The sequence below is a fragment of the Eptatretus burgeri genome, chromosome 9 (assembly GCF_056783735.1).
Source record: "Eptatretus burgeri isolate ZD-2024b chromosome 9, Ebu_testis_v1, whole genome shotgun sequence".
Lineage (NCBI taxonomy): Eukaryota > Metazoa > Chordata > Myxini > Myxiniformes > Myxinidae > Eptatretus > Eptatretus burgeri.
Genome location: NC_140969.1, coordinates 82,470,414 through 82,497,913, shown reverse-complemented (window position 1 = coordinate 82,497,913; position 27,500 = coordinate 82,470,414). Strand labels below are relative to the sequence as shown.

Genomic DNA, 27,500 nt, shown 5'->3' with positions numbered 1-27,500 from the left:
ATGAACAAGCAAATGAAGGAAGAAACGAAAAAGCTGCGGGGTGAGACGCAGAACATGGGCCGATGCCTGCAGGCGGGCATGAAGGCCGTGACCAGGGAGCTGGGAATGGCGACTCCACGTGTGGGAGCAAACGAGCTGGAAGGGGGTGCAACGGCTGACAGGCCCGCGGTGGAGGCGGGTAAAAAAATAATTCGGGGGGCGTGTTGGGCGAGGGTCGTGACAGAAGAATCGACGGTGACCAAAAGGGAAAAATTAAATGGGGAGACCAAAACGTGTGAGACGAGACACGAGGTGACGACAACAGAAACTTATAAATGTATAGAGACACGGGAGACAAAAAAAATAGAGGGAAGACTACACGATGAAGACGGGGTAAGTGATGCACACACACACACAGAGGTCGTGGAGGACAATGGGGGTGAACTGGTGGACTGGGTGGAGACCCGGTGCGAGCAGCTGGATGGCCTCCTCCAGGAACGAGGGGAGGGAGTATTCCCCCTTGAGGCGAGTCACGACCAGGTGAGTTCGGTCGTGCTTTGCGAGGTTGAGGGGACGAGTGCTGCGAACAGGTGCACGGAGAGCTTGGGGGGTATAGAGGCCCCGGAGACCCTTGTGGGGACACGAATCCCCAGTGTGGTTGTCCCTGTGTGTGTGGTGCAGGGTGTGAGTGCGTCCCCGTGTGTGGAAGCGACCCCGTGTGTGAGTGGTGTGGTGGCGATGGTGCCAGAGTACGTGCTTCCCAGCACGCCGTGTGTAAAAGAGGCCGTGGGTGTGAGTGAAACGGCCTGTATGAGTGAGGCACCGCGGGTGAGTGCCCCCGCGTGTGTGGGTGAGGCACCGTGTGTGAGTGAGGCCGTGTGTGTGGATGAAACGGCCAGTGTGGATGAGGAACCGCGGTTGAGCGCCCCCGCGTGTGTGAGTGAGGCACCGTGGGTGAGTGCCCCCGCGTGTGTGAGTGAGGCACGGTGTGTGGATGAGGCACCGCGGGTGAGTGCCCCCGCATGCGTGAGTGAACGGCCGTATGCAAGGGAGACCGTGTGTGTGAGAGAGCGGTATGTAAGGGAGATGTCGGTGGGCATGCGGGAGCACGCAGCCGCGTCTACCGGGGTGAATGTAATGGAATGGAGTGTGAGCGTCGTAACACGCAGGTGTGCGTGTGTTGAATGGAGACGACGACGGCGACAGAAGAAAGAAAGCCGGGTAGCGGCTGTAGTTGTTTCGGGGACCGTGCCGGGTTCACCCAGCAGTGAGCACGCGGTCCGTGCTGTGCAACGCACGAGACCGCCACGTGCTTGCTTGCGAGAGTGAAGTCCCGGTCCGGAAACGCACGCGGTGGATTTGCCGATCCCGCGGACGGACAAAGTTTAGGCAGGATTATGGATTTGGACCGGACGGGTTCTCTACGCGATCGTGTGTGTTAAGCTCCAACGGGCAAAGCACATGTGTTCGCGTGGGGAACCCCTCGAGACGTGGGGCTTGTGTTTTTTTTTTATGCGCACGGTGACGTCATGGCTGCACGTGTGGTTGGAATCCGGCAGGAGGGGTATCCCTGCCGGATGGTACCGTCCAAGGAGGGACGAGGTACACGTGCAGCTGCATGACGTCACGGGCAGGTGCAAAGTGCGCGAGTTGCCGCGCTGGTGCTGCGCATGAAAAAAAAAGAAAAAAAAAGCAAGCCTCACTTTCGGATGCACAGGATTCCTGGGCAAGGGGTGGAAGACCCCCTTACTCGGGGCACAGGATGGAAACTAGTTAGGGGGAAGGGTTAGCTTAGCTAGACCGACTCCATGGGGCAGGGGTAAGTCCTCATGGAGTCCGTGGAATGGATTAGTTAGAGGGATTGTAGCCAGATTTAGGATGGGAAAATGGGATTATTTGGAGACAGTGACAGACAGTGGATGTGTAGCGGGGACGTAGCTTAGCTACGTAGTGTTAAATGGAACGTGCTATAGTTTAAGGGACGGCGTGGAAGCACGAGTGAGTTAGGGGATGTAGTTAGAAGAATGGCGGAGTTCAGCGGTGAGTATGTTGAAGAGTTGGTGAGTGAAGTGGAAGCATGTGCTTGTTGAGTGAATGAGGCCAGCGGGTCTGTGTGAGTGGAGCGAATGGGGAATGCATGGTGCGATGAGTGATTGGGGGGAGGAGTGACTCCCGCCCAAGGGACCCCGGGGTCAGTGTTGAGTGAGTTAGCGGGGTTAGTTAAATTGAAAAATGGAGGTCGTTTTGCTGTTGGTGGGAAAGTAGGCTCGAGACCCATTTGGAGGGGTGCAGGAGCCCTGTTGACGGGTTGGGAGCGTGGCTGCGAAAGTTGAGTATCGCTGAGTGGGTACCCCGGGCACCAGGCTAGTCGGCCGTGGTAGGCCAAGGGCCCATGGGGGGCCGGGATAGCGCAGTGGGCACGGGTGCGCCTGCTTGGTGCGGGGGCCCGGGGCACCATTAGCCGCGTGGGCAGTGTTGTGGGCAAGGGTGACCCTCGGAAAGGGGCCCGGGAAGCCAGCCTGCCACGTGTGCGTTTCAGGGGAGGTGCCATGGGGGGCACTCCCCGGTGTTAGGGAGCTGGTAGGCTCGGAGGCAGTGTAGTGCCCGGGGGTGCCATAGCGGGAGATTCGGCAGAGGGTCGTGCCTGCCAAAGGGAGCCACGTGTCCCAGCCAGGAGACCGTGTGAGGGCACGGAGAGAAAATTGGGGGCGAGGCCCGAAATTGTGAGGACACCAACACAGGCGACGGGAATCTGGGTTGTTAGAACCAATAGTTTAAGCGAGAGGCGCTTGTTGAAAGCCCCGGGGTAGTTTAACAGTTAAATGGTTAGGGTAGATTAGGAGATGTACCCCTCCGCACCATCCATCCCCTCGCTGTCGTTGTGGGCCGCTGGACCCACTTTGGTTATAGATCACCGAACTCTGGGGAGGCCATTCTGAGGCTTCGTTGGGCCTCGACACAGGACGTTAGCTCTCCCTTCTTCCCCTCCGGGAAGGGAACGTAGGGGTTGGGAGTAGGCTAGGTGACAGGATAGGTTAGCCGAACAAAGACGATAAAGGGGGTTAGGGGACGATTTATAGTGGGGAAGTAGAAATAAAAACAACAAAAAAATAAGTTGGGGCTAAATTGGGGTTTGACAAATTAAGGGAGTGGGTATGTACAGTGACAGGCAAAGGCGATAGGTGGGAGGGAGACAGGTAGGTAGGTCCGAGCCCGCCTTCCAAGTGGCCAGCATCACCGCACTCCCTCCACCACCCTCCACTGAACGCCAAAGGCTGGCCAACTTCATCGGCTGGCCGTGTTTTGCTTCAAGGCGGAGGCCGGCCAACTTCATCGGCAGCTGTTGTTTTGCTGCAAGGCCTGTGCCATCGGCTGGCCGTGTTTTGCTTCAAGGCCTGTGCCGGCCCACTTCATCTGCCGGCTAGCTGTTTTTCTTCAAGGCCTGTGCCGGCCAGTTCATCTGCCGGCTGTGTTTGCCTGCAGCGGCCTTCTTCTGCGGGCTGTCTTTGCCTGCTGCCTTTGCCATGCCATGCCCACTGCCCCTGTTCACCAGCCCCGTTCAATTTTTGCTTTGCCCCCCCCCCCCCTGTTCATTGCCATGTGCGCCAGGATCAAGGCAACAGTTTGCAAGCTGCAAGAACTGCCCCGTTGGCAGCTACAACACGGGCCTGCAGTGGCGGCCCGTGCACCGTGTTTGTGTCCATCAATCTATTCGTTGTGTTCATTGCGTGTGCCACTTGAGCTGGCACGGAGACTGCATTTGTGCAGCCCATGCACCGTTGTGGTTCACTGCGTTCAGTTCAAACCATTCATCCATCCATTCTTGTGTTCATTGCGTGTGCCACTTGAGCTGGCACGGAGACTGCGTTTGTGCAGCCCATGCACCGTTGTGGTTCACTGCGTTCAGTTCAAAAAGGAAGGCCTTGGACTGCGTGTGAGCAGCCAGCCACGTTCCCTTTCACCTGCATTGTTTTGAGCCAGAGACTGCATGCGAGCAGCCTGGCTCCCTGCTAACTGCTTTTCTTTTGCAGAGTTCAGTGATCCTGGGCCATGGTTTAGTGTAAAATTTGTAAGTTAAGGTAAGATGTACTGTAAATATGAGTGCGCCCCCGGCATGTCTGTCCTAGCGCCGGCAATTTTATTTAAGTCGTCCGTGTGAGTGAGTTTGTTTAGGTAGTTACGCAGCCCTCAGGTTATTTATTTTGGGGACACGAATACCATGAATGTCGCACTCAGGGATCCGTAGGTAAAATGTACTAGGGGAAAACTACACATGATGGCACACGAAAATTTGACGACTCGGGACGAGTCTGTAAAAAGGGGAGGGGGTAGTGTTGTGGTTACCAAATTCGCAAACCACCATTCAGGTCCCTTAGGTGAGGTATCTCGGTAAGTATATGTGTAGTTAGGCCCAAACCCGTTGTCTAGTGGGAATACATGTCATTCATGCGTGCTGCGACTCTTCAGGATAGCCGTTTTTCTTTTACTATCTTTATTTTGGACCAACCACCATTGTTGCCACCGCCAACCGCGTCTCAACAGTCGTCACAACATCAACCACCCACCGCGGCGCCGCTTCACCACAACAGCCATAACCTTTCCCGTCACACCTCGCAACCGTCGCATCGCCACCGTTCTTGCGCCGCTTGTGGGTACCGGTATTGGACTCGTGCAGGGCGCGCGCCGAACAGCGTGTACAAAACCACGGATTTTCCGCTCCAAAAACGGATCAAAATGCATTCACGCCCACTTTTTCTCGGGCCAATGGGGAGCGAGGTGAAAGGTCGAAGGCAGGGGGTCAAAGGCGAAGCCACGGGGCTTATATAAGCGGCTGCGTTCGTCAGAAAAGGGTTGGTCGTCGTCGTCGTCGTGTGCGTTGGAGTCGGAGCGAAGAGGACGTAGCTGTGGAGAGGCGGCGAAGGCAGACGAGGGGGTGCTCGCGTCGTGCCGGGAGCTGCACACCAGGGAGGCCGACGGCGCGACCTGGTCGAGGTGGAGACGCTCGTCGCGGGACTCGAGACAGAGTAAAAATCCTCCTTTCCCCGAGCATCAGCAACCCCTCCTGTTTCCCCCCCGCGCTGAGATAGTGCGACCACGGGGGCTCCTTTTCCCACCCCCTACCAGACACTGTCCGCGAGGCCCGCGGAGTTGAGGCACCATCGCCGCTCCGCGTCTCATCACCAGACGGGTAGGCCCGACCCGGTCTCGGCCTCAGGCCCGCCTCATCCTTGAGGGTGTTCTTTTTCTTGGTTTTGGGTATGTGTTGTCGGCGCCGTCTGTGAAGTAGAATTGTATAAGTGTTGCCGTGTGCTCGGTAGTCGGTATTAGCTCTGCATTGTGTCTTCGCTTTTACATTTGCTTTTTGTGTAAAATTGCATTGCTTTTTGTCTTCTTTTCTATGTGCTTTTGGTGGAATTGTATATGTGTGCTTTCCATTCATCGCGAATAAATGTGCTTTATGTTGAACTGCTTTCCCGCTTCGCTTCGTCATTTCTCTCATTGAATCCTCATCTTGCTTCACGTAAAGGGTTGGTAGTGGGCTGAATACGCCCGATAATTAATCGAACCGTCGAGGCCGACGATAACACCGCTCGGTTATCCCGATAGTACGGAACGGGTCGCTTAAGTGGCCCGTGTCCGAAGTCGACCTGCGGCGAGGTGTGATCGCCCGGTCTACCCTCCGTGTGAGTACTTAGGTAGGTCGAATTTGGCGAGCAACCCTATCCCACGCGGGGGCCGATTGGCTCGATCGCGGTGAGACCGAAAGGTCCACCCGTGACTGGTTCCCGGGGTTAGTCTGAGAGGGTCACGACTGGATTGTCCGTCCGGTGGGCGACGTGCCGCGATTCGAGTTACGTGGCCGTCAGCACGCCGGCGGGCGCGAATCCGTAACAATATGTTGTGGTTCTCGGAACTGCATGCATCCAAGGCAATGGCATTAAACATATAGTGGTCCCAAGACAGTTATTCCATCAATATACGTTTACATCGTCCCTTCCCTTTTGTCTCACGGCGCAATGGGACGTGCGTTGCGTTATCTCATCGCGAGGTTTGCTTGCATCACCAACTTCATTTCTACTCTTCTTTTCTGCTTATTCCTGGGGTAAATCCAAATTTGCCTCTAACATGTGCAGCACGTGCCATGTCCGGGGGAGGGGAATAGAAAGCCGCAACAACACCACGAGCATCGACAACGCAGCTGCGAGGAAACAGCGATATCCTTGAGCGAACCTCTGCCGCAAGCTCGAGATGATCATCTGACGTTCCAATGATTTGGGATGAGATTGCTGGTTGCATTGAAAAGGCATACGAACAAATATCTCTTAGAGGCTGCACGGATGTTTTTCACAACACAGAGGCAAATGACCCAATATCGACAAGAGCGTGGCAAGTAGCTTGGTACCAATAGCTGCATCGTCAGAGGCCGATAATGGTAAAACGACAACCATGCCACGTTGTGCACGATACGTGCAGCATGTACATTTCAACCCATTTCTGGACTCATTATATCGGCATTCTCTTTTCCCTCCATTTCTCCATCTGACACATATCTATATCCTTTTTCATTCCAAACCTCAATCTAATTATTATATCGGATCGTTCCCCTCAAATCCTGACACAGACCGGTGTTGGCCCCGCACAGACAATAGTTGAATCGGGCAAACATGAGCGCTGACCACGTGGGCCATGGCGGATCCGTCCGTACTGCACGAAACATGCATGGATTTATCCTAACACTTTACCGTCGGTCCTCGCTGCCGGCCGCGGATGTTCCCCACAGACAGCGTACGTTTCCTCCCCTCTCCGCCTGACGAAGCCGCGATCAGGCAGAGGCGTGCTGCGCTGTCCGAATCGCTCGGGCCGCGTGACTCATCACGGAGCAGGCATTGATCAGTGCTAATCGGAGGCGCCCGGGCAGGCATGCGGGACCGACGCCACCATCGGCCGGTCATCGGCACGGCCCGTGGATTCTTGCAAGGCAATTCATGGCTCGGAGTTCTGTGTGGGCGAGTCATATCGTGTCGTGGGGTCGGAGCGGGACATTTTCACCGCTTGGGGCAATCTTGCCAAAAGTGGAGTGGGGCTACTTCCCCCATCGCGGCCGGCCTGCGTGGGGGGGGGTCCAATCAGAGCGCCCGATTTGGGTGACGACGCATCGCTTCAGGGTGGCCTGCGGCCCCACACCGCGGGGTTTATAAACGGCGGATGGCAAAGCCGTTCGCTCTCTCTCTTCCTCTGCTCCCACACAAGCTGGATCTGGTCATCACCTTCGACTCCGCCCTCCTGTCATAATGGCCATGATTCCACCTCCACTTCTCCACCCACACGTCGCTGACTCCACCCACACACTTGGTCCCGCCTACCACTCCGTCCACTCTCTCTCGACTCCGCTTTCTCCACCGAAGTCCCTCCCTTCATGCCCGACGGTCACGTCACATTCTCTGGATGACGCCAGCTGCACAAATTGCCAGGAAGCAAGAAACGGCACGCCAGCTGTCGCGATCACGATCGGGCAATCGTGCAAGGCATTCAGAGACAGTTAGCCTCATCTCCTCTTCTTTCTCGCTTCATTAACTCCTCTTCATCGGGTTTTGTTTGTGTGTGGGTGCGTGTGTGTTGTCCTGACGTCTGTCCACATAAGTTAAGATTGCAGAAGATTATTATTATTATTATTATCATTATTTCGGGTTAAGCCTACTCTGTGTCTGCTTTCGTAAGTTGCTTGTACATTGTCGCACCTCACGCTTCTTTCTATCCTTGCATTACACACCCCAATAAAACTATACCCTGTGCCACATAACTTTCCTCACCTTGCTTGTAAATAAATAATTATTAGAAATGTTCCCAGCTCGTTTTCATCTTTTCTTTCATTGATCCAGCATGGGATGAATCCTTGCGTAGCCGGGACTTTATTCCCAACTATCCGTTCCTTTTAGCCGGTACGTCCTTGGCAGTGTCGCTCGGCTGCATCCAGTCTGGTAAAGTGATCTGGTTTGGACATTGCATACCAAGGGCGTGTTCCCTGGTAATTAAATCACGTGATTAATTAGGTAACCCGGTTAACCCAAAGATGGGAGGACCCTAGGTCACACGGTTGAGTTATTGGCGTCCACGGTCGGTTAGCGACCTGCCGTGTCACGGAATTATCCATGTGCGACGGCCTACAATTCCGGGGAGTCTGGTGGGAGCCGAGATAGCTTCGTCCCCCACTGATGGCCCTCTCACCCGACCCCTGGCCCGCAACAAGATATATATATATATATATATATATATATATATATATATATATATATATATATATATATATATATATATATATATATATATATATATATATATATATATATATATATATATATATATATATATATATATATGCATTTGGCGCATCAGAAATGCATGTTCAGAATGTTCATTTGGCGCATCAGCCATAAGAAATGTGTGAAACACATTAGGCCTCGATGAGAAAATGTATCTGCCAAACGTGTGTGTGTGTGTGTGTGTGTGTACACACACACACACACACACACACACACACACACACACGCACACACACTGTTTATATAGCCTCTGTCGATGTTGGTATGTATATTACGTTCTGGGTGAATATGAGTTGGACTGTGAGTACATTTATTGATTATGTATTATCGGAACATACCACTTAGACCCTTTATACCCTTGAGGCCTTTCAACCATTTGGATCCTCTTTTAACTCCAGAGACCCTTTAGATCCATAACTACTGTTGCATAATGCCCTGTAGTCCCTTTGGATCATGTCGACCCTTTATACCCCTCGGCACCCTTTGAACCCTCGTGGCCGTTTTATCAGCCACTATTCAAACCTCCATCCACCTAATCGGTCGGTTTACTGGCTGTATTGAAACCTCCATATACCCAAGTAGCCGGATTTTTCTCCATGGATCGCAGGGTGGGGCAGCCGAAAGTCCAAGGAGCTCAGGGTTCAAAGGGACCCTCTCGACCTGTTGGACCTCTTTTGATGCACACCACATAAACAGCTATTGTCTTCTTGCGAAATACAGCCTAAACTTCTGTTTTTTTTTCAGCAAGTAATGCACAATAATTCACCCGGAGGGTTGCTACTTTGCTCGGTTGAACAGAAACCAGAACGATCAATTTAGTCGTTTTGATACGTCAACGGTTTCCATTACAATTTCACCCCATTATCATCAAATGGAACTTTATGTGACTTTATTACCATAATCACAATTTTTCAATATGCCAAATTCAAACTTACACAGCTTATTTGTAGGTATGTGGGTAAATTCTGGTCAAAATTTGTCAAAAGGTCAAGGTCAAAGCCATCAGAAATGTGTGAAACACGTTAGGCCTCGATTAGAAAATGTATTTGCCAAATTTGTTATGCATAACAATTAGTCCTGTAAAACACTTGATAGGTCAAATTTTTGAAATTGCCAAATTGCTGTTTCCATGGCAGCTATTATTTGGATTTTGCAAGTATCGTAACATGCACATCTTTATTTATTGCTTGCGAAAATTGAATATTTTTCAAGTATATCTGTCGGTTGCTTGTGCTAGTCTGTCTGTCTGTCTGTCTCTGTTTGTTTGTTTGTTACTTGCAAAATCGAAGATTTTTCAAGTATATTGGTCAGTCGATTTTGCTATTCTGTCTGTTTGCCTGTTTGTCGCCTACAGGTCACAATTTTAAACCGATCTTCACGAAACCACCACACGGTAGAGTTTGTCATAAGGAAAAAGCCTATTGTTTTTGAGGTCAACACAGGCCGAATTTCTAAAATTGTCAATTTTCATCCGATTTCACTTGTTATTTGAAGAGGATTTGCATATTTGGTCATTGAATTCAACCTCCAATTATTTTTGAGGTCAAATTTGTTTTCTGGATTTTGCAAGTTTCGTGCTCTGCACGACGTCTTCTTCTTGTTTGTTTGTTTATTTGTCTGTCTGTTTATCGCCTACAGGTCATAATTTTAAACCGATTTTAACGAAACTTCACCACATCGTAGAGTTTGTCAGAAGGAAAAAGCCTGTTGTTTTTGAGGTCAAAAGGTCAACAACTTTCGTGAGATTTCTAAAATCTTCAATTTTCATCCGATTGACTTAACATTTGAAGAGGATTTATACTTCAGATCACTGAATTCCACCAGCCAATTATTTTTGAGGTTCACATAGGCCCAAGGTCAACAACGAAGGTGGTATTTCTAAAATCCTCAATTTTCATCCGATTGACTTTAAAATTTGAAGATTTATATTTCAGATCACTGAATTCAATCAGCCAATTATTTTTGAGGTTCACATAGGCCCAAGGTCAACAACTAAGGTGGTATTTATAAAATCTTCAATTTTCATCCGATTGACTTTAAAATTTGAAGAAGATTTATATTTCAGATCACTGAATTCAACCAGCCAAGTATTTTTGAAGTCAATATCGACCAAAAGGTCAACATTGGTCCAATCTAAGGTGGTATTTCTAAAATGCTTAATTTTCATCCGATTGACTTGAAATTTGAAGAGGATTTGCATATGTGGTATTTAATTCAACCACCAGTTATTTTTAAGGTCAAATTTGTTTTATGGATTTTGCAAGTATCGTGCAATATATGACATCTTCCTTGTTTATTTGTTTGCCTGCTCTATCTGCACATAGTTCTAATGTAGGGCACAAACGCCACCTGGTGGTAGTCAGTATTACACGTTTTTGTCAACCAGTACCTCTAAGTACAGTATATACATTATACAATTAGAATGTGAGTACATTTATATAGTATTGTGAGTACTCTCAATAAAAATGTCCCTGATACACCAGTATGAGAACAACAATGTGATCCTCATCCCCCATCGCATTTTATTTCTTGATCCTCCCCAAGCTGTCTACGTCACTTTGGCAGCTCACCTGGGGGCCCTCCATCAAGCGCCATGAGCGTGCGCTTCACAGGTGACGGTGGACGTCTCGCTGCACTGCGCCGTCGTCTTCCCCCTGTGCTCTACGATCTAGGAGGTCCGCGGGTTGGGGGTGGTCCCGCACCTCCCCCGACACAATTTGATCACCCGGGGTACTTCAACTCATGCACAATGAAGAGCTGTTGCTTTGCTGGTGACCGTGACCAGGTAGAATATGCTGCACTTGCTCGTTGGCATTTTAATCACATGATTCCAACCCATTACACAAACTGCTTTGGTAACCTCGCAGACTGTTTTTTTTTGGCTATTTTTTGTCTAAGCTAATAGCGAACGTAGTGAGCTTCATACTAAACGCGTGCACATGAGAGAATAGGAAACAACAACAACACAATACCCTGGCAATTTGGAATCCGTGTCGTCGCTATGACCCTTTTGCTTCCGGTTTTTGTCATGGGGAATGATGCGTCCCGGGACATAAAGGCATCGGCGGAGACATGAAAGACCCAAATATCAGACATGGCGTATATTTCCTCCACTGATTTTAATAAAGATATCTCCCGCATCATCAAAAAATAATTTTTAATCGTGATTTACATTATTTGATCACTGATCCCGAATCCAGGCCGAAGTAACCGGAAATTGCAGCATCGAATGTAAGAAGAATTCTACGTTCGCTGCTAGGCTTTGCCTATTCCATATTAGGCCCACCTCAGTGGTACAAAGTGAAAAAGAGAAGTTTTATTTTGATATGCTGTGATTATTTCAAAAATATTTATATAAGTATTTATTTATATTCTTTGGTGCAATTTGTTCCTGTACTTCCCGGCCCTTAGTACTTGCTATCTGGCTCTGATGACTTCAACTTGTACATGTGGCGCATACCTGAAGGTGCCCCTGAGAGTGAGTCCTATCCATTAGTCCAAATATTTTATTATACTCAAATCATTTGCACATTTTAAGATTTAAATCTTCACTTTTTTTGTTTGTTTTGCCTTCATGTGCTGCTATTTATTTATTTATTTATTTATTTATTTTTTACATTGATTTAAGTCTCGTTGTGGAGCTTCTACATATTTGTATACAGGCCAAAGACATTGCTGGATGCCAGTGTGCTTTACTATGAATTGCAAGGATATTTGTATGTGACCAACAAATGCACGTATATGGGATTTGAACCTGAACATTGAGAATCATCAGTTCAGATTGGAATACTAAATGGGCTTGCAGTGTCAAGTGTATCGTGAATGTTATGAAATATCTGGAAGCCCATTTTTAAAATACCACGCTAGAAAAAAAAGTAAACTAGAAGGGCACTCTTCAATGTCACCAGATATGCCTCCGCCCACATTATTACATCATCATACATACTTGTACCAAGTTTAATTTAAATCCCTGAACCCAGATTCAAAACATGAGACAATTCTGGCTGCCAGACCATGCGTCCGACCAGGTTGAAATTTGAAATTATATATTTTTCATGACTACCAGATCATAATTGTGAAGCTTCACGTCGATTGATGAAGCGGTTCAAGATAGATATTTAAAAAGATTTTTGTTGAATCTAATATGGATGCCACACCATGTCACCTATTAATTTTTTTGTGAACACCCTGGTATCTCCAAGGCTTGGGGAACATGTGAGTGAAGTTTTCCCTTGATCTGTCAAGCCTTTCTGCAGAAGATTTTTAAAGGTTTGTTCTTCAAAAAATGACAGCTGCCAAATCATGTGACCAAGATGTCAGAGGTGTAGAACGTTTTGTTCCTCATGGATAGGTGATCATACCTGTAAAGTTTTGCCTCTATCTGTTCAGCCGTTTCAGAGAGGAATATTTTTGAAGGTTTTTATGTTTAAAATATGGCAGCAATTATAATCTAAAAATATTTTTTTTAATTTATATTAAAAAATTTTTTTTTTTTAAAGAACCATGTCACTGATGACATTGTCAATTTATTTCCCCCTCCCCCATACAATCTAACCCTCGATGACCCTCAATTTTTTTATACTGATTGGTAAAGCATTTGACGGATGCAATTATGACATCTTCAAAAAAAATCACTTATTTCCCCTGGGGAGTACCTGACCTGTGCCAAGTTTCAATGTTTTCCATGGAGCGGTTTTGGAGATAGAGGTCCATAGTTTTTCCTTTTTTCAACATGGCTTCTATACCACGTAATGTATGATGTCATAATCATCATTACAACATTCTAAATGAGTCGTCACACCTATTTTGAAGAATTTGAGTCAATTGAATAAGTGGTTGCAGTGAAAACAGAGAAAATTAGCAGGGACAGACGGACAAACCGAAAACAATGCCTCCGGAGACTTCGTCAGCGGAGGCATAAAAAGGGAGCCTTTTATTCTTGCACTGGTTGAAAGAGCTCAAAAATGGGAGGTTACGTAAGGAATGTCTCGAGTGGTAATCGTGTGCACCAGACGTTGAAAGAAAAGAAAAGAGAAATGAGTTTAACAACTTCTTGATTTATTCAAAACATTTCATTGGGTAAATATCGGTTCTAAATGTTGCACTCTCTGTACTTTTTATCTGAATGAAGATGCAAACTTTCTTTCTTTTTTAATACAAATTTGTTTTTATCCCCCGCCGCGTGGCGGAAAGGGGATATTGTTGTATTATTATTTTCCCATCGGTTTCGATTCATTTTTATTTATTTATACCCTTGCCAGAGGAGAGGGTATTGCATTTGGGTCTTCTTGTCTGTTTGTTTGTCTGTCCGCACAGAACATGAGTGTTTTTCTCTGCAACTGTTTGTCAGATTGACACAATTTTCACCACAGAAGCGACTACTAATGTAGAATGTTTTAATGATAATTATGATATCATAGGTCATGTAGTGTGGTAGCCATGTTGGAAAAAAGGAAAAGCTTTCGACCTCTATCTCCAAAACTGCATGAAGGTAAAAAAATTTAAACTTGGCACATGGCAAGTACTCCACATGGGGAGTAATTTTTTTTTTTTTTTAAGATGTCACAGGTGCCTTTGTTATGATGTCATAATTGCACACATAGAATTCTACATCTGATCAGTATGAAATTTTTTGTGGGTCATCGAGGGATAAATTGGTCCACAGAAATAGTGATTTGGCAGCCATATTGTTTTTTTGAGAAGATAAACCTTCAAAAATATTATTTTCTAAAACGGCTGAACAGATCGAGGCAAAACTTTATAGGTATGACTATGAGGAACAAAACGTTCATGCCTATGACATCATAGGTCACATGGGCAGCCATACTGGAATTACCCGAAAATGGATTTTAAAAAATCTTCTCCAGAATGGCTGGACAGATCGAGGGGAAACTACACACACATGTTCCCCAAGCCTTGGGGATACCAAGGTGTTCACAAATAATTGATAGGTCACATGGTCTGGCAGCTCCATTGGATTGAGAGAAAATCGTTAAAAAATTCTTTCTCTTGAACTGCTTAATCAATCAGCATGAAAATTCACAATTATGATCTAGTTGTGATGGGGGGAATATAGGTTTTCAATTTCAATCTGATTGGATGCATGTTCTGGTAGCCAGAATTATTTAATTTTTTGGATCTGGGTTTTTTTTTTTGGTTTTTCATTTTTTGTAAAAGGCTCACTTGACTGTGTCTGGATGGATTTGAGTGTAGAGGAGTAGCAGCTGAAATGTGAATCCTCTCCAGGTTCCTCCTGATGACTTCATCTTTGATTTTTCCTTGTTTGGGTTCCTTCTGATGACTCCAACCCAGGCAAAAACAGCATTCCATTCCTGTCGTTATTCTATGCAGACTACTGTAGGACCTGTTACCAACGATAGTATATGAGTACTACTCATATATTATAGTTCTAACTGCAGCATTTTTTCCTGGGAATGCAGGACTGTACTTAATTGGTCTTCCCTTTAATTTGAATTGAATTTATTTTAATCCCATTCTGAAATCATTTGAATAACAATAAACGTCATGGGTCACGGTCAAGTGTCTGATCAAAGGGGGACATCTTGGTAACCTGGTCATCACTGCCAGCAGTGATAAAGTGGCAGTTCGAGTTAGTGTCTTATTAATTACGTAACACACCAGTACACAAACACCACACAAAATACATGACATAAAACTACACACACCACAAAAAAACAAGTCCTGGTGAGGGACTGCACTCTCCGATTGCTCTTTATCTTGTTTCTTATATCGTTTTTATCATTGGCTTCCATGAAATATTTCATATTATTCATGATTCACTTTATATAGTGTAAACCCATTTAGTATTCCACCACCGCAACGTCACAACTCAACCCTCCCTTCTCCCTCCGCAACTCCACAACTCCTCCACCACCCCTCCCCCACCACAACTCCTCGATGCCCCCCCCTCCCAGCCACAACACCTCAATGCTCCCCCCTCCCACCACAACACAGAAACCACGATCGAAACTGCAACAGCATGGCTATTTACTCATTAAATACGCACATTTGTCACTTTGTCTCTGAGTAATTCCAGTTGCCCTGATAGCAAAGGGCTTTATTTATTAAATAATCGTCCATTGAAGGACATATTGGGTTTGGGACGATTAGTGTCTGCACGGAAAAGACACCGTGTCCTGTGTGGTGACCGCTCGGTCTCGGGTTCGAACTGTCATTTGGGTCTTAATTTACATTATCGATTTGGGTAGAGGGGTGAAGAGGAAATTTTCAAATTTGCAGATGACACAAAGCTTGGAGGCAAGGTGGATAGCAGAGGGGGTGACTATCAGATTCAGGAAAGGAAATCAGGAGCCATAGACGCAGCAGTCTGTTGCCTTGTACACCGTCTGGGTTCAATTTATTTTGTCTGATTGAAAAAAAAAATTCCTGTAGGTTTGGATTCATTTGGAGGAACTTGTACTTGATATTGTTACGGCTGTGGAAATTCGCAGAGCACCATATAGGTCCTTAGATCAGTTATGCCGTTAAGTCTGTGTTCAGATAGATTTCCCCACCGTTGTCTAATGGGAATTGTTCGTGTGATCAGGGCTGTGATCTTTGAGTTAGCCGTTTTTCTTTTACTATCGTTATTTTGGACCAACCGCTTCACAACCACCACCTCCACCACCAACATCGCTCTCATCAACCGCTTCACAACAGCCACTGCCACCACCAACACCTTCTCCACCACCACCTTCACACAACCACCTTAACCACAAGCGCCCAACCACACCACCCTCACGACCACCACAAAACGCCAGCCACGCGACCATTACAACAGCCACCGTAACCATCACCATGTTGCCACCTCAGCAGGGTTGCGAGAAGCCTGACATTCGTCGGGAGAGAACGGACGATGGCCTCACCCCTCCCCCCCCCCCCACAACGAAAAACACGTGCGGAAGAAACGCGGGGAGGCAGTTATCAAACCAAAAGAGCTGAGCCGATCTCTCCTGGAATTTTCCCCCACGCGCCGAGAAGAAGGGGGGGGGCGAGGTGCCGTGGTTATAAAAGAACGCGCGGACGAGGTCTGAGTTGGCGGTTGGCAAGGTGGTGAGAGAGTCTCTCTCCTGAGTCTCTCTGTCAGAAAGTCTGGAGGTCGTGGTCGCTCGCTCTCTATCAGTCGAGTCGGTCTCTCTCTACCTGGGTCTCTCTCACTCACGGTCGCTCTCTGAGTCGTCGGCTGCGGGAGGTTGTGGAGGCGTGTGGAAAGGAGGAGAGAGCGGAGCCAAGGCACGTGGCCTGCTGAGCCGTGCCTTACCGTGGGTCGGGGAGACGAGACATCGCGGGTCGCCCCAGTGAGGTGAAGGTAGCCAGCCCGGTCTCGCGGAGCCTCTGCGGTGTACACGGCTCCGTGTCAATAAAGACCCCAAGGAGTCCAGTCTGCCCCTCGTCTGTCCTGTGGTTTTTCTTTGCTTTTGAATGAACGTTGTGGCCCCTTGTCTGCCAAGTAGAATTGTTAAGTGCATGTACATAATAAATAGACGGTCGTACCTCTTTGTCTTGCTCGTGTTTTGCATTCATTGATATATGACTGCATATATGTTGTGTGTGAAATAAATGTGCTTGTTTAAATGTAACCCGTTTGTTGCGTCTTTTCCCTTGATTGAACTGCCATATTGCCCTCGGAATATGGTTGGTTTTTAAATAGCCGGTAAAGTGATCTGGTCCAATGGGGCTCGTGATAACACCCCGCTCGGTTATCCCAAAACGGAGCGAGCTGCATTAAGCGGCTCGTGTCCCAGCGGCCCCGTTGAGGTACAGTCTCTCGGTAGTCTGCCCGCGCAAATAATTAGGTATATCGACAATTCGGCGATTGACCCTGTCGCGCGCAGGTGGAATATTGACTAGGCTGTGGTGTGCTTAAATACACACCCGTGGCTGGTTTCCGGCATTGATCCGGAAAGCCGCGACTGGATTGTCCGTTCGGTGGGCGAGACGGCCGCCACTGGCGAAACGCGGTCGTTCGCACGCCGGCGGGCAAGAATCCGTAAGAATATATTTTTCTCTCTGAGGAGTTTCCTTATTTCAGGGTGGGACAGATACACAGGTGTGTTTGTGTGTGTGTGTGTGTGTGTGTGTGTGTGTGTGTGTGTGTGTGTGTGTGTGTGTGTGTGTGTGTGTTTGTGTGTGTGTGTGTGAGACAGACAGACAGACAGACAGACAGACAGACAGACAGACAGACAGACAGACAGACAGACACAGATTATATAATTGGAAAAGAGTTAACTCACCTAAACTTTATATATCCCCCACGAACATGAAAAAATATAATTAGACTACAGTTCGATCCTTAATTTCAGTTTTTCATCCCAAAGAGGGAACTCTTCCCTTCTTTTTATACTACTTCTCCCTCCTCTCCTCCCTCGTAACCCCCCCTCCCCTCCTCTCCTCCCTGCATTGCGTCCAAGCAAATACATTCAAAACGACTATTATAACTATTTCCCAAGCAGGGAACCCTACCCTTGCTCTTCTACTCTCTCTTCTCACCACTACCACCTTCTCCCCACATAGTGGCTGACGAGATATGTTCAAAATGGCTATGAGAATGCATTTTTGTCAAAAAACATCAATGTTCACCCAATTTTTCTCACTTTTTGCTGAAACCAAATCTAAAACCATCTTTGCAAATACAAAAAATGAAATCAGATGGTGAATTGGTGTTAAGATAAAGCTGTAAGGGAGTCTGAATTAACTTTATATTGCAGGCCTTAATTAGGTCATCTCTAATGAGATGACCTAATAAAACCAGTCGATGTACGTCCCTACGTCCGTACGTACATATGTATGTCCCCATTTTTTTCTTCCGATTTTCTTGATATTTGATATGTGGGTAGATGTCGATGAGGGATGCATGACGGTATGACCTTTGACCCGATTGAAGGTCAAGGTCAACGTCAAGGTCACTCCAAAGTTGCAAAATCGTCCATTTTCAAAATCTATCTCCTCCGCCGTTTATGATCCGAACTTCGAAATTCCTTTGGATTCTGATAATATGGAACAATATCTAAATTTGGTCGGGTCGGATTTTTGAAATTCGTCCTGGTTATCGAGTCACGTGTCTTCAAAGTTGGAAAAATCGTCGATGTCATACGGTCAAAAAAGAAATTCACACGATCTTGATGAAACTTGGTATGGAGGTAGGGGTCGATGAGTGATGCACGATGGTTTGACTTTTGACACGATTGAAGGTCAAGGTCACCGATGCTGTAAACTTGTGAAATCATCCATTGTCAAAATATCATCCGCCATTTATGACTCAGAAAGGCGGTTTGATTTCTGAGGTCCGATTTCTATCCTTTTGAAGACACATTGATCATAAATGTTCCAAATCAACCATTTTCAAAATCTATCTCCGGATAACTCAGAAATGTAGTTTGATTTCTGAGGTTTTCTATCCTTTTTACTCCCGGGCTTTCATCTGTACGTTGAATCAAAAGACAAGACGACATCGAAGCCATTCAGCCGATCAGAGATCCACATCTACAGAGCTTCAGAGATGACCGTCACCCCCAACCAGGGGTAATTTTTTTTACCTAAAATGCATTTTTGTCTCAAAACACTAATTTTTCTTCCAATTTTCTTCCCGCTTTTTGTAACCGAGTCTTAAACCATCTTAGCGACCATGAAAAAAAAAAAATCAGATATTGAATTGGAGTTGAGATAAAGCTGTGGGAATATAAGAAAGTGCGAGCCTTACAAAAGAGGCTCTACGGAGCGAACAAAATGGTGGCGTTTTGATTAGGAAGCCCTCCCTGAATGAGGGATGCCCCTCCCCGAGTGGACAGACCTACCTCCTGGTGATATTCGTTATTCAAACCCCCCTCCACATAGCAATTCTTAAATGCCATTTCTCTGTCATTTAAATTGACGTGAATCAGAGAGTGTAGGTGTGATGGAAGGGTGGAGGGGGCCGGGGGTTTGGAGAAATCTTTAGCCCACTTCTAATTCCGAGTACAAGACAGTATTAAAGAATTGCCAAAGATTTGTTCTCCAATAAACAAGCTTAGCTCATTGTTGTGGGTCCTATCTTTCGTCCTTGTAACTACAAAAGAAAATGGCACCAAGCCTGACTGCTGCATTCATGTGTTGTTCGACTAGAACGCGATCATACAGTGCGCCAAGCTTTTGTGGTGCTCCACGGCCATCGCTCGATTGTGAACCAGGTTCGATTTAATCCAGCCACCAGCATGCTGTGTTCCTCGGGTGTTGAGAAAATTATAAAGGTGAGGCGATGAGGGTTTTTTTAGTTTTTTTTTAATACAGTATATTTAATATCGAAGAAGTGTAGCGTTCAAACACAAACCCAGTATAATGTAGGGTCATCCAGAAACTAAACATTGTGTCTTCATTTCAAATTTTGACATTTACATTTTGCTTTTACACTTCTCCTCAGGCTTCTCCTCAATAACCTCCTCTGTGATGTCACTCTTAGATCTGGAGTCCTTACACACAACCTGGTGGTCAGGGTGACTTAGATGGTGTGAGGGAAGAGCCACGGAGGGCACTCTTCTCACATGAGGAATACATCGGAATGGTGCTGTCCAGTGGGAACTCTCTTGCACACGATTATGGGCAGCAGTCACTGGATGAAGACCCGCGAATGATGGCCTTCTTTGACTCATTGGTTCAGCGTGAGCTCGATGGCTGGAGTTCGCCCTCCGAATCGGATGGCAGCCTCGCAACCTTTGCTTGGCTTCGGGATTCTCATCCTCTACGGGTTTGTACCCACTATTCAAACACCGTGTTTTATGGCTGAAAGTCTGGCCATTTTTTCTTTTACCCTTAACTCCTTTTTTCTTTGAACCTGCTTGTTGCGTGTCAAGCAAGGCCCTCAATGGCCATTGGGTTGTTTTATTTTGCTCTTTGTGAATGTGACAGACACTGGCTATAAACGGAGAGTTCTCTTATAGGCCGCAATTGTGGAGACTGACCAATAGGTTACTGTTGAGTCTTGTTGTCTCTTGCAGGGAGCAGATACTGAAGTGAGTTCTGTGTCTGGGGGACAAGGATCAGAGAGTTCAGTCAGTGAGAATGGCAGGTTGGACCTCAGTGATCACGTTGGTAGCCAATCAGATGAAGGTAGTGACCAGGTACAGTGAAAGCAATTTTTCAGCTATATTTTCTACTTCTTCATCCTCACCCCACCCCCAAAGCTACATGTTTTCTTCTCTCCCCCCCCCCCAACACCACCCCTTCCCTTTATTTTTTTATATTGAATTGAAGTAACGTTGATCATTGGCTTGAGGTCATTGTGTACACGTTTTGATCATATTTTGGTGAAATGCTTGAGCTAAATTTCTAACAACCTTTGTTGTGATCCTTATATCTTCTAGCCAACACTTGGGTCTTCTCGGCGGGAACCCTTGCAAACGCACACCACCACAGGGAGTGGGAGTGAAACTGATGGTGGTGAACAACGGGCTGCCAATACTAGGAGGAGGAATGCAGCGCGCACGAGCATTCGCCGTAACCCACCTCCACCTAATGATTCAACTGTCACAACTACAAATGCGAGCACTACACAACCACCATATTCCTCCAGCTCTCTAACATCGTCATCATCATCTTCCTGCTATTCCTCCTCCTCTTCCTCCTCTCTGTCTGGATCGTCATCAAAGTCTTCCTCATCGATGACGACAACATCTGAGGAGGATGAGGATGAGGACCAGGTCCGGAAGGTGGCCCGTGTTTACCGCAAAATTCGTACAAGCTACCGACGTTCTCTGCGGGAGTGTGCGGGTGCACTTCGCTGGCCTGAGTCACGTCGGTCTCGAGCCGTTCAGAACTTGGGCGGCCGTGTAAAAGGAAGCCAGCATCGCAGCAAAGGCGAAACAGTAGTAAAGCGCCATAGGACCAGTGTGGGAGAAGGGGATGGAGGCCGCAGCCAGGTGCCAAAGGAAGAGAAAGTACAAAGGTGCAAAACGGGTGAGAACTGGGAATATGAATCGAGGAAGAGTGGCAGTAGTGAAGGAAGTGATGTGGATGAGGGTACAAGGAGTGACGATGGGAAAATTGAGAATGGCCACAGATCTCAATGCAAACAAGAGCGCTACCACAAAAGTCGGAAGCACTCTTCAACTCTCCGGAAGCCTGATGGTGAAGCAAGCATTAGCTTGGAAAGGGAAAGCAATGTTGATGCATCAAATAATGACGATCAGGATGATGACATTGAGGGAACCGATCGACCTTGTGAAGAAAAGCAGTTGGATGAGATAGGATCACGACTGAACTGGTCATGCTCTGAAAACAGACAACAGGTTTGCAGAGATCTTGTAACAAAACGGATTTGTAATGTTGGTGAGGAGCGGGTGGAGGATGGTAGAAAAAGTGAAAAATGCGAAGCGAGCTGTGTGGATGACCTTGTTGGTTCCGGTCATGCGCCGTCTGTATGTGTAGCTCAACATGGACATGGCTTCGGGGACCAGGTGCTAGCTAGGCTTTGCGATACTGTGGGGCTTGAGCCAACAGCTGGCCTTGCACAGAGTTTTGATGCAGTCGAGCCAACAAAAATTCAGGTCAATCATGATAACTCGTCGCAAAGTTGCAAACGTAGCAGAGACTGGCTGCAAACAGAGAGTTCTCCCGTAAATCATACGCAAAACTATGGGGACTCTCCACCCAGGGGAGAGTGAAATGGTCCAATTGTGTTATTTTTTTGGTGGATTTTGTGTTGGCCTTTCCTGCGGCTTCGTCATGTAGTGCAGGAGCGTTTGCTTGGTTACCGCAGTGACGTTTCTCGTTCACACGAGGTTTCTTGCACCCGACATGTCGACATCATTTCTCAGCTGATGCCGTGTCCACATCTGGCCGTTGTAGCGAGACGACTTGCTTTGCTCGGCGTTTGCATTGCTTGTTTTTCTTTTTGGATACCATCGGTGTACGCCCATCCACATAATACAGGCAAGTTAATAACGCAGTGAGAATTTCAAAGCTCTGATAAGTGGACACTTTAGGAAACTACAGCAGAACTTTCATGCCATCCTGCACTGCCTATGTTTTGGCCAGTGACTGGCTGGATGGTGTTTTCGATGAAAATATTTTTGATCGAAAGCCGACATCTTTTTCACTACTTCTGACGGATTTCATCTGTTTGTCAGAACAGCATTCAACTTCCCTGCCTTCACTTGGTGGTACCGTTTATATATTGAAGACTCTGTACTCTACTGGGAGTTTCTGAGATGTTAGGGCAGGGTAAATAATGGGGAGGGATGGGTTTCAGCATGATGTATAGGTGTCAAAATGTCCAGTTATCTACGACCGGATATTGATGTGTATTTGAATTTTCATGGTGGATGCCGCCGGCTTGCCATCATTGTGCTCGATACGCTATAGCACGGTTTATGTGCCAAGTGGAATGAGGGTGGGTTTGTGCAGCGCTAACTTCTTGGACGGGGTGTTTCAAATAGAAAACACACCATGTTTTGCAGCAGAAGCTGTGGCACCGTGCTTCATTCCTCTATGGACTGCCTCCCTGTAGCCAGTGGACTGCTGGATCATCGCTTCACCACCGAAAGCCATCGGGGGATCCATGGCAGCGAGAGTAGAGCCTTTCATCATCCATTACTGTTGTTGTAACATTTGATTCAATGACAATAAAAATCGCCTTTTATCAGAATACGTGCCCTGTGTCTTTTGCTGTGTTTTTTTTGTTGTTGTTACTGCTGCTGCTTCAGTGATGCACTGTTCCCATTCTGTTACTTGATGGTCGTTTTGACATCTTTGTAATTTTCTTTTTGATTGGGAGGAAAATAATCCTCATGAGAGTTCTTTCAAGTCCATGATCTCGCTCTTTCTCGATTGCATTGCGCCTTTCATGAGGTATCAGATCAATGTCAAAAGTAGTCATCAATTTGCATCTTCAGTTAGATGGGGATACATCAGTTGGGATGTGCTAAAACGGATTGAGTTATTTTTCCAGGTTTATCAAAGCTATGTTGATTATGGTCATAACGACCTCTACTTTCATTCAAGTTTCCCAGAAACGAGAGAATTCTTGATTCTTTGACTTCTGTATCGGCCTTGCCTGGTGCAAAAGGCATCCTGAGCAGAAGCTGCGGTCAGTCCCCGCCCCATCGTCTTGTGTTTGCTTTTAAGCGAGGTCCCAGGGAGGGTTGAACAGATTCGCGAGTTGACGAGGGAGAGAGAAAAAGCATCATTCCGAGGTGGACCCGTGCGGCCGAAGACTATGGAAGACCATCGGAGTTGCGAGTACATGGGACGTCAGGAGGGTGAGAGCAACACCTCTGATTACATGGCACCGCTGGACGAGTGGGATCGGGACTTGCTGCTTGACCCCACATGGGAGAAACAACAACGAAAGGTGCCCCAAAGGATGTCTCTGTGGGTTTGTCATATTTGCCAGACAATGACAGAAATGGCTAACGCGAGGCTGTAAATAACAGGAAGGGATTGTGTTTTTTGTTCGACATTTGTGTGTTGCATTGGTGCTTGTAATTACATATGACTTGGTATCTAAAGTTATTTTGCATGAAAATAATTTCGAGATCTTGACTAGAAATAATAATTTGGTGACCGTGAAACAAAAAAAAAGTTTTCACTGTTAAGTTTGCTTCCAGGATTTTGTTTGCGTTTGCGTCGAATTGCTTCCAAGTTTGCGTCGAATTGCTTCCAGGATTTTGCCTGTGTGGCAAAATCCCATTTTTGGGCAAAACTTCACTGAATGCCGGGTCGGGAATTCGTGCAGCGAGCCAGAATGACGTCGTTATGATGTCATCACAGACGTGCCTTTTTGTTCTGTTGCCACAGGCTTTATTCTACTGGGCTGCTGGTATACCCATCCTAATCCAAAGCTGATATTGTGTTGAAATATCAGTGATGGGAGAGTTATGGCTAAGATGTTCCCCACAAGTATTTTACATCCAACCTGGTCATTGAAAGACGACATGTTTTCCTCCGCCACCGAAGGTGAAGAGGTTATGTTTTCACCTCTCTCTGTATGGTTTGTTTATCTGTGTAGAAGATATCTCAAAAAGTTATCGACGGATCAGGATGAAATTTGGTGGGCAGGTTGGATATGTGACAAGGACGAACTGATTAGATTTTGGTGATCTGGATATGAGAATTATTTAATTTTCGTTTAAGTGATTCTTCACCATTGACAGATTGGGCTTAAACCGATATATCGCACAATATCTCAAAAAACTATTGGGCCCAATATGTTCTCGTTGTTCGAGCATTATGTGGCGGAGGTATGCGCTCCACCGAGTGCTCTCCTTGTGGATAATGTGTCCATCCCCAGAAACATTTAAACATTATTGGATAAAGCTGTGCCAAAGCATTGAAGAGCGGGGCTGATAGGATTGGTTTGAAGTAGACGCACTCGCCTCTAAACTGTGTCGCCTGGGATCGAATCCCGACCCAGCTATAAACTGTCACCCGCTGTTTCAAAGGTCGGGTGTCCCTAGGATGGACATTAAACTGGCTCCCCGTCTACCAGAATTCGTTGGTGGACGTTAAAGATCCCAAGATGTCCTTCACGAAAAGTAGGCGAGCTATCGCTGGCACCCTAGCCAAATTCCTGCTCTTAGGAGCAGGTGGCATTACATCAGCGGCACAGCCACTCCTTCAGCCAATGATGCTACCCTGCAGCGTTGTTCTGCAATTAGAACCTGGATTCTAACGATCATGTATGCTCCCGAACCGTCCGTCTATGAGAGGACAAGGAGCAACGTTTGAAGTTGCAGCTGCAACACATGTGGGATGGCTCAGATGTCCATTTTCAGTGTCCAGGTCATTGAGCTGTCCATTTTATTTTCACGTTTATTTGTTAGTCATTCATGATTTGTTGGACCAACAGTGTCTCCTCTTCAAGCAGAACTCATATATTGTATATATTATACAATCTTTCAATAAGCATCATGAAGGTAAAGTTTCCAGCTTTATATGAAACAAGAAATAAAAAAAATTACATCCTCTAACTTATTCCTTCGTCGCAGGGAAGACTTTTAGTGAGTTGAGTAATCTCGTTTTCTACTGCCAATTAGAGCCAATTTGCAGATGACGTTATTGAGTTTGCACAAGTAAATCCTCTGGAAGCACCTTCACCTGAATTTGAACCCACGTTCTCTGCCATTCCAAAGTTGTCCATCCATTCTTGAAACTTGTGGCTCTGACATCTATCCATACTAAACACGACTCGACGTAAAGTAAAACGAAAGTAAGTCCACACTTGAGTGTTATCAAAATGTCCGATTTAAGTTGAATTCGGTGAAAGGGGAGTTTAATTTTTCTTGTTCATTTTGAACTTTGAAACCACAAAAATTTGATCACAAATCAAATGGTAATGCAAAGTGTTCTCGGCTGGGCGAGTGAAGGGTAACCGACCCGGGGTGTTCTCGAACATGCTGGGCTGGACCCCGGCTAGTCACCACTTGTCCACGTGGTGTCATAGACATCTGGGACACGTTTTGTAGGAGTGCATGTCTGAAGTGAGAGAGCAGCGTGTGTCGAGGTATTACTGTAGATGGAGTCATCAATGTTTCAGGCAATCCATCCCGGCTTGTTGTTTATTTATTTATTACATTTGGATCAATTTGCATCCTCGTCTTGATCCTTGTCATTTGTACAGCATGTCGCTCTGATTATAATTGGTCCCCTATCGGTTTCACCGGAGGGGACTGTAGCTGTCTGTCAGTCCGTCTGTCCGACCTGTTTGTTTTCAGACATTTTTTTTCCCCACACCCTTTAACACTTTCATCTGAAACTTGGTACATGGCTTTATTTATGATGTTACAGAACAAGTTCGAGTTTCAGGGCGTTTCATCAATTTTCCACAGAGTTATGTCCCTTTTGTAATTAGAAAATATCACATCGCTAGGGGACTTGTATTGCAAAGCAATTCTCACTCTTGTCAGTTTTAATGTATCCCTGACCAAAATATCCGATAGGAAAGTGTACTAATACAGGATAAATATGTGCAATGCTTCTAAAAAAATAGTATACCACTAGACGACCCGTGAACCCGTTGGGTTCCCGTTATGACAGCGGTTGATGAAAAAAATCATTTCAAGGAATAAATAAAAACAAGATAGCTCCAGCGAACTATCCCGCTGAGGTTGTTTGCAATGATCAAATTCTCCCGAAGAGTACTTGACTGAATCGGGAATTGATTTTTTAATAATTTTCTTCATTGCCCGATTTGAACGAAGCTTGATACTGCACACCACAGGATAATGGTGAGTAAGGTGGGACGAAAATTTTTGCGCTATCTTGTACCGTTTTGGCTGTATTACGGGAACATACATACATACATACATACATGTATATACATATATATATATATACACAACATGTGAGTTTTACTAAAATATAGATGTTATAGGACATCCCATAGAACTTGTCTCGGCCACTTGAGAGCAAGATTGCGAAAGGACATTTTCGGTATGATTTATAGGATTGCCATATCATCACTGTACGTTTGGTTTCACTTCGGATATTTACCTCCTCCACCCAAGATGGACAGACGTTATGTTTTTCACCCATCTGTCTGTCTCTGTGAGCAGGATATCTCAAAAAGTTGTGGACGAATTCGGATGAAACTTTATGGACAGATTGGATGTGTGACAAGAAAGAATGTATTCGATTCTTGTTCAGGTCCGGATGCAGATCAGTGGGATACAAAACATAAAATGTTCAATCTGGCGGAGGTATTTGATCTACCTCGTGCCATTGTATTTATTAGCTCGTCCCCCGCGCAGTGGAAGACGGGGTTTTGCTATCGCGTGCGTGCGTGCGTGTGTGCGTGCGTGTGTGTGTGTGTGTGTCGTCGATTGTTATCTCCATAATTTTGGTTTCAGAAGGTGGAATAGGGCCCTCTAAGGACTCGAAGTATCCTTCGTTTTGGTGAAGAATCGTGATCCGTAGCCTAAGTTGTGAAGTTGTGTTCTCAGTGTTGCTCCGAGGACTGTTTTTCAGGATCGTCACTGAGCCCCAGCCAGCCTCCAACTGTAGTTTGTTTGTGGTAATGTTTCCAGGGATGGTTTGTAGGATCTTTGTGAGGTTCTTCTTTATCATTCCCATTGCTCCAATTATCACTGGTCCAATTTATGCACTCTTCAGCTTCCAGGATCTTTTCACTTCATTCTTGAGGTCTTCATATTTGGTCATTTTCTTGATTTCCATGTTATTTAGACCAAAATCACTGGGTACTGAAAATTC

At 46.3% G+C, this 27,500-nt stretch overlaps 2 protein-coding genes across 2 annotated transcripts in view; both read left to right on the top strand.

The window, feature by feature from the left end:
- The window catches only part of DCAF5 (DDB1 and CUL4 associated factor 5), an 86,902-nt gene extending 63,964 nt beyond the window's left edge, over positions 1-22,938 (top strand). Inside the window, exons 6-11 of the mRNA XM_085895800.1 lie at positions 10,845-11,085; positions 11,712-11,778; positions 19,422-19,546; positions 19,756-20,040; positions 20,291-20,413; positions 20,657-22,938. Coding sequence (XP_085751926.1) covers positions 10,845-11,085; positions 11,712-11,778; positions 19,422-19,546; positions 19,756-20,040; positions 20,291-20,413; positions 20,657-21,955 — 2,140 coding nt within the window. The 3' untranslated portion in view covers positions 21,956-22,938. The remainder of the gene's footprint in view (positions 1-10,844; positions 11,086-11,711; positions 11,779-19,421; positions 19,547-19,755; positions 20,041-20,290; positions 20,414-20,656) is intronic.
- A 490-nt stretch (positions 22,939-23,428) lies between these two features.
- Positions 23,429-27,500, top strand: part of LOC147020459 (alpha-actinin-2-like) — an 82,042-nt gene continuing 77,970 nt past the window's right edge. The window contains exon 1 of the mRNA XM_085895801.1: positions 23,429-23,643. Within this exon, the coding sequence (XP_085751927.1) occupies positions 23,509-23,643 (135 nt within the window). The 5' untranslated portion in view covers positions 23,429-23,508. The remainder of the gene's footprint in view (positions 23,644-27,500) is intronic.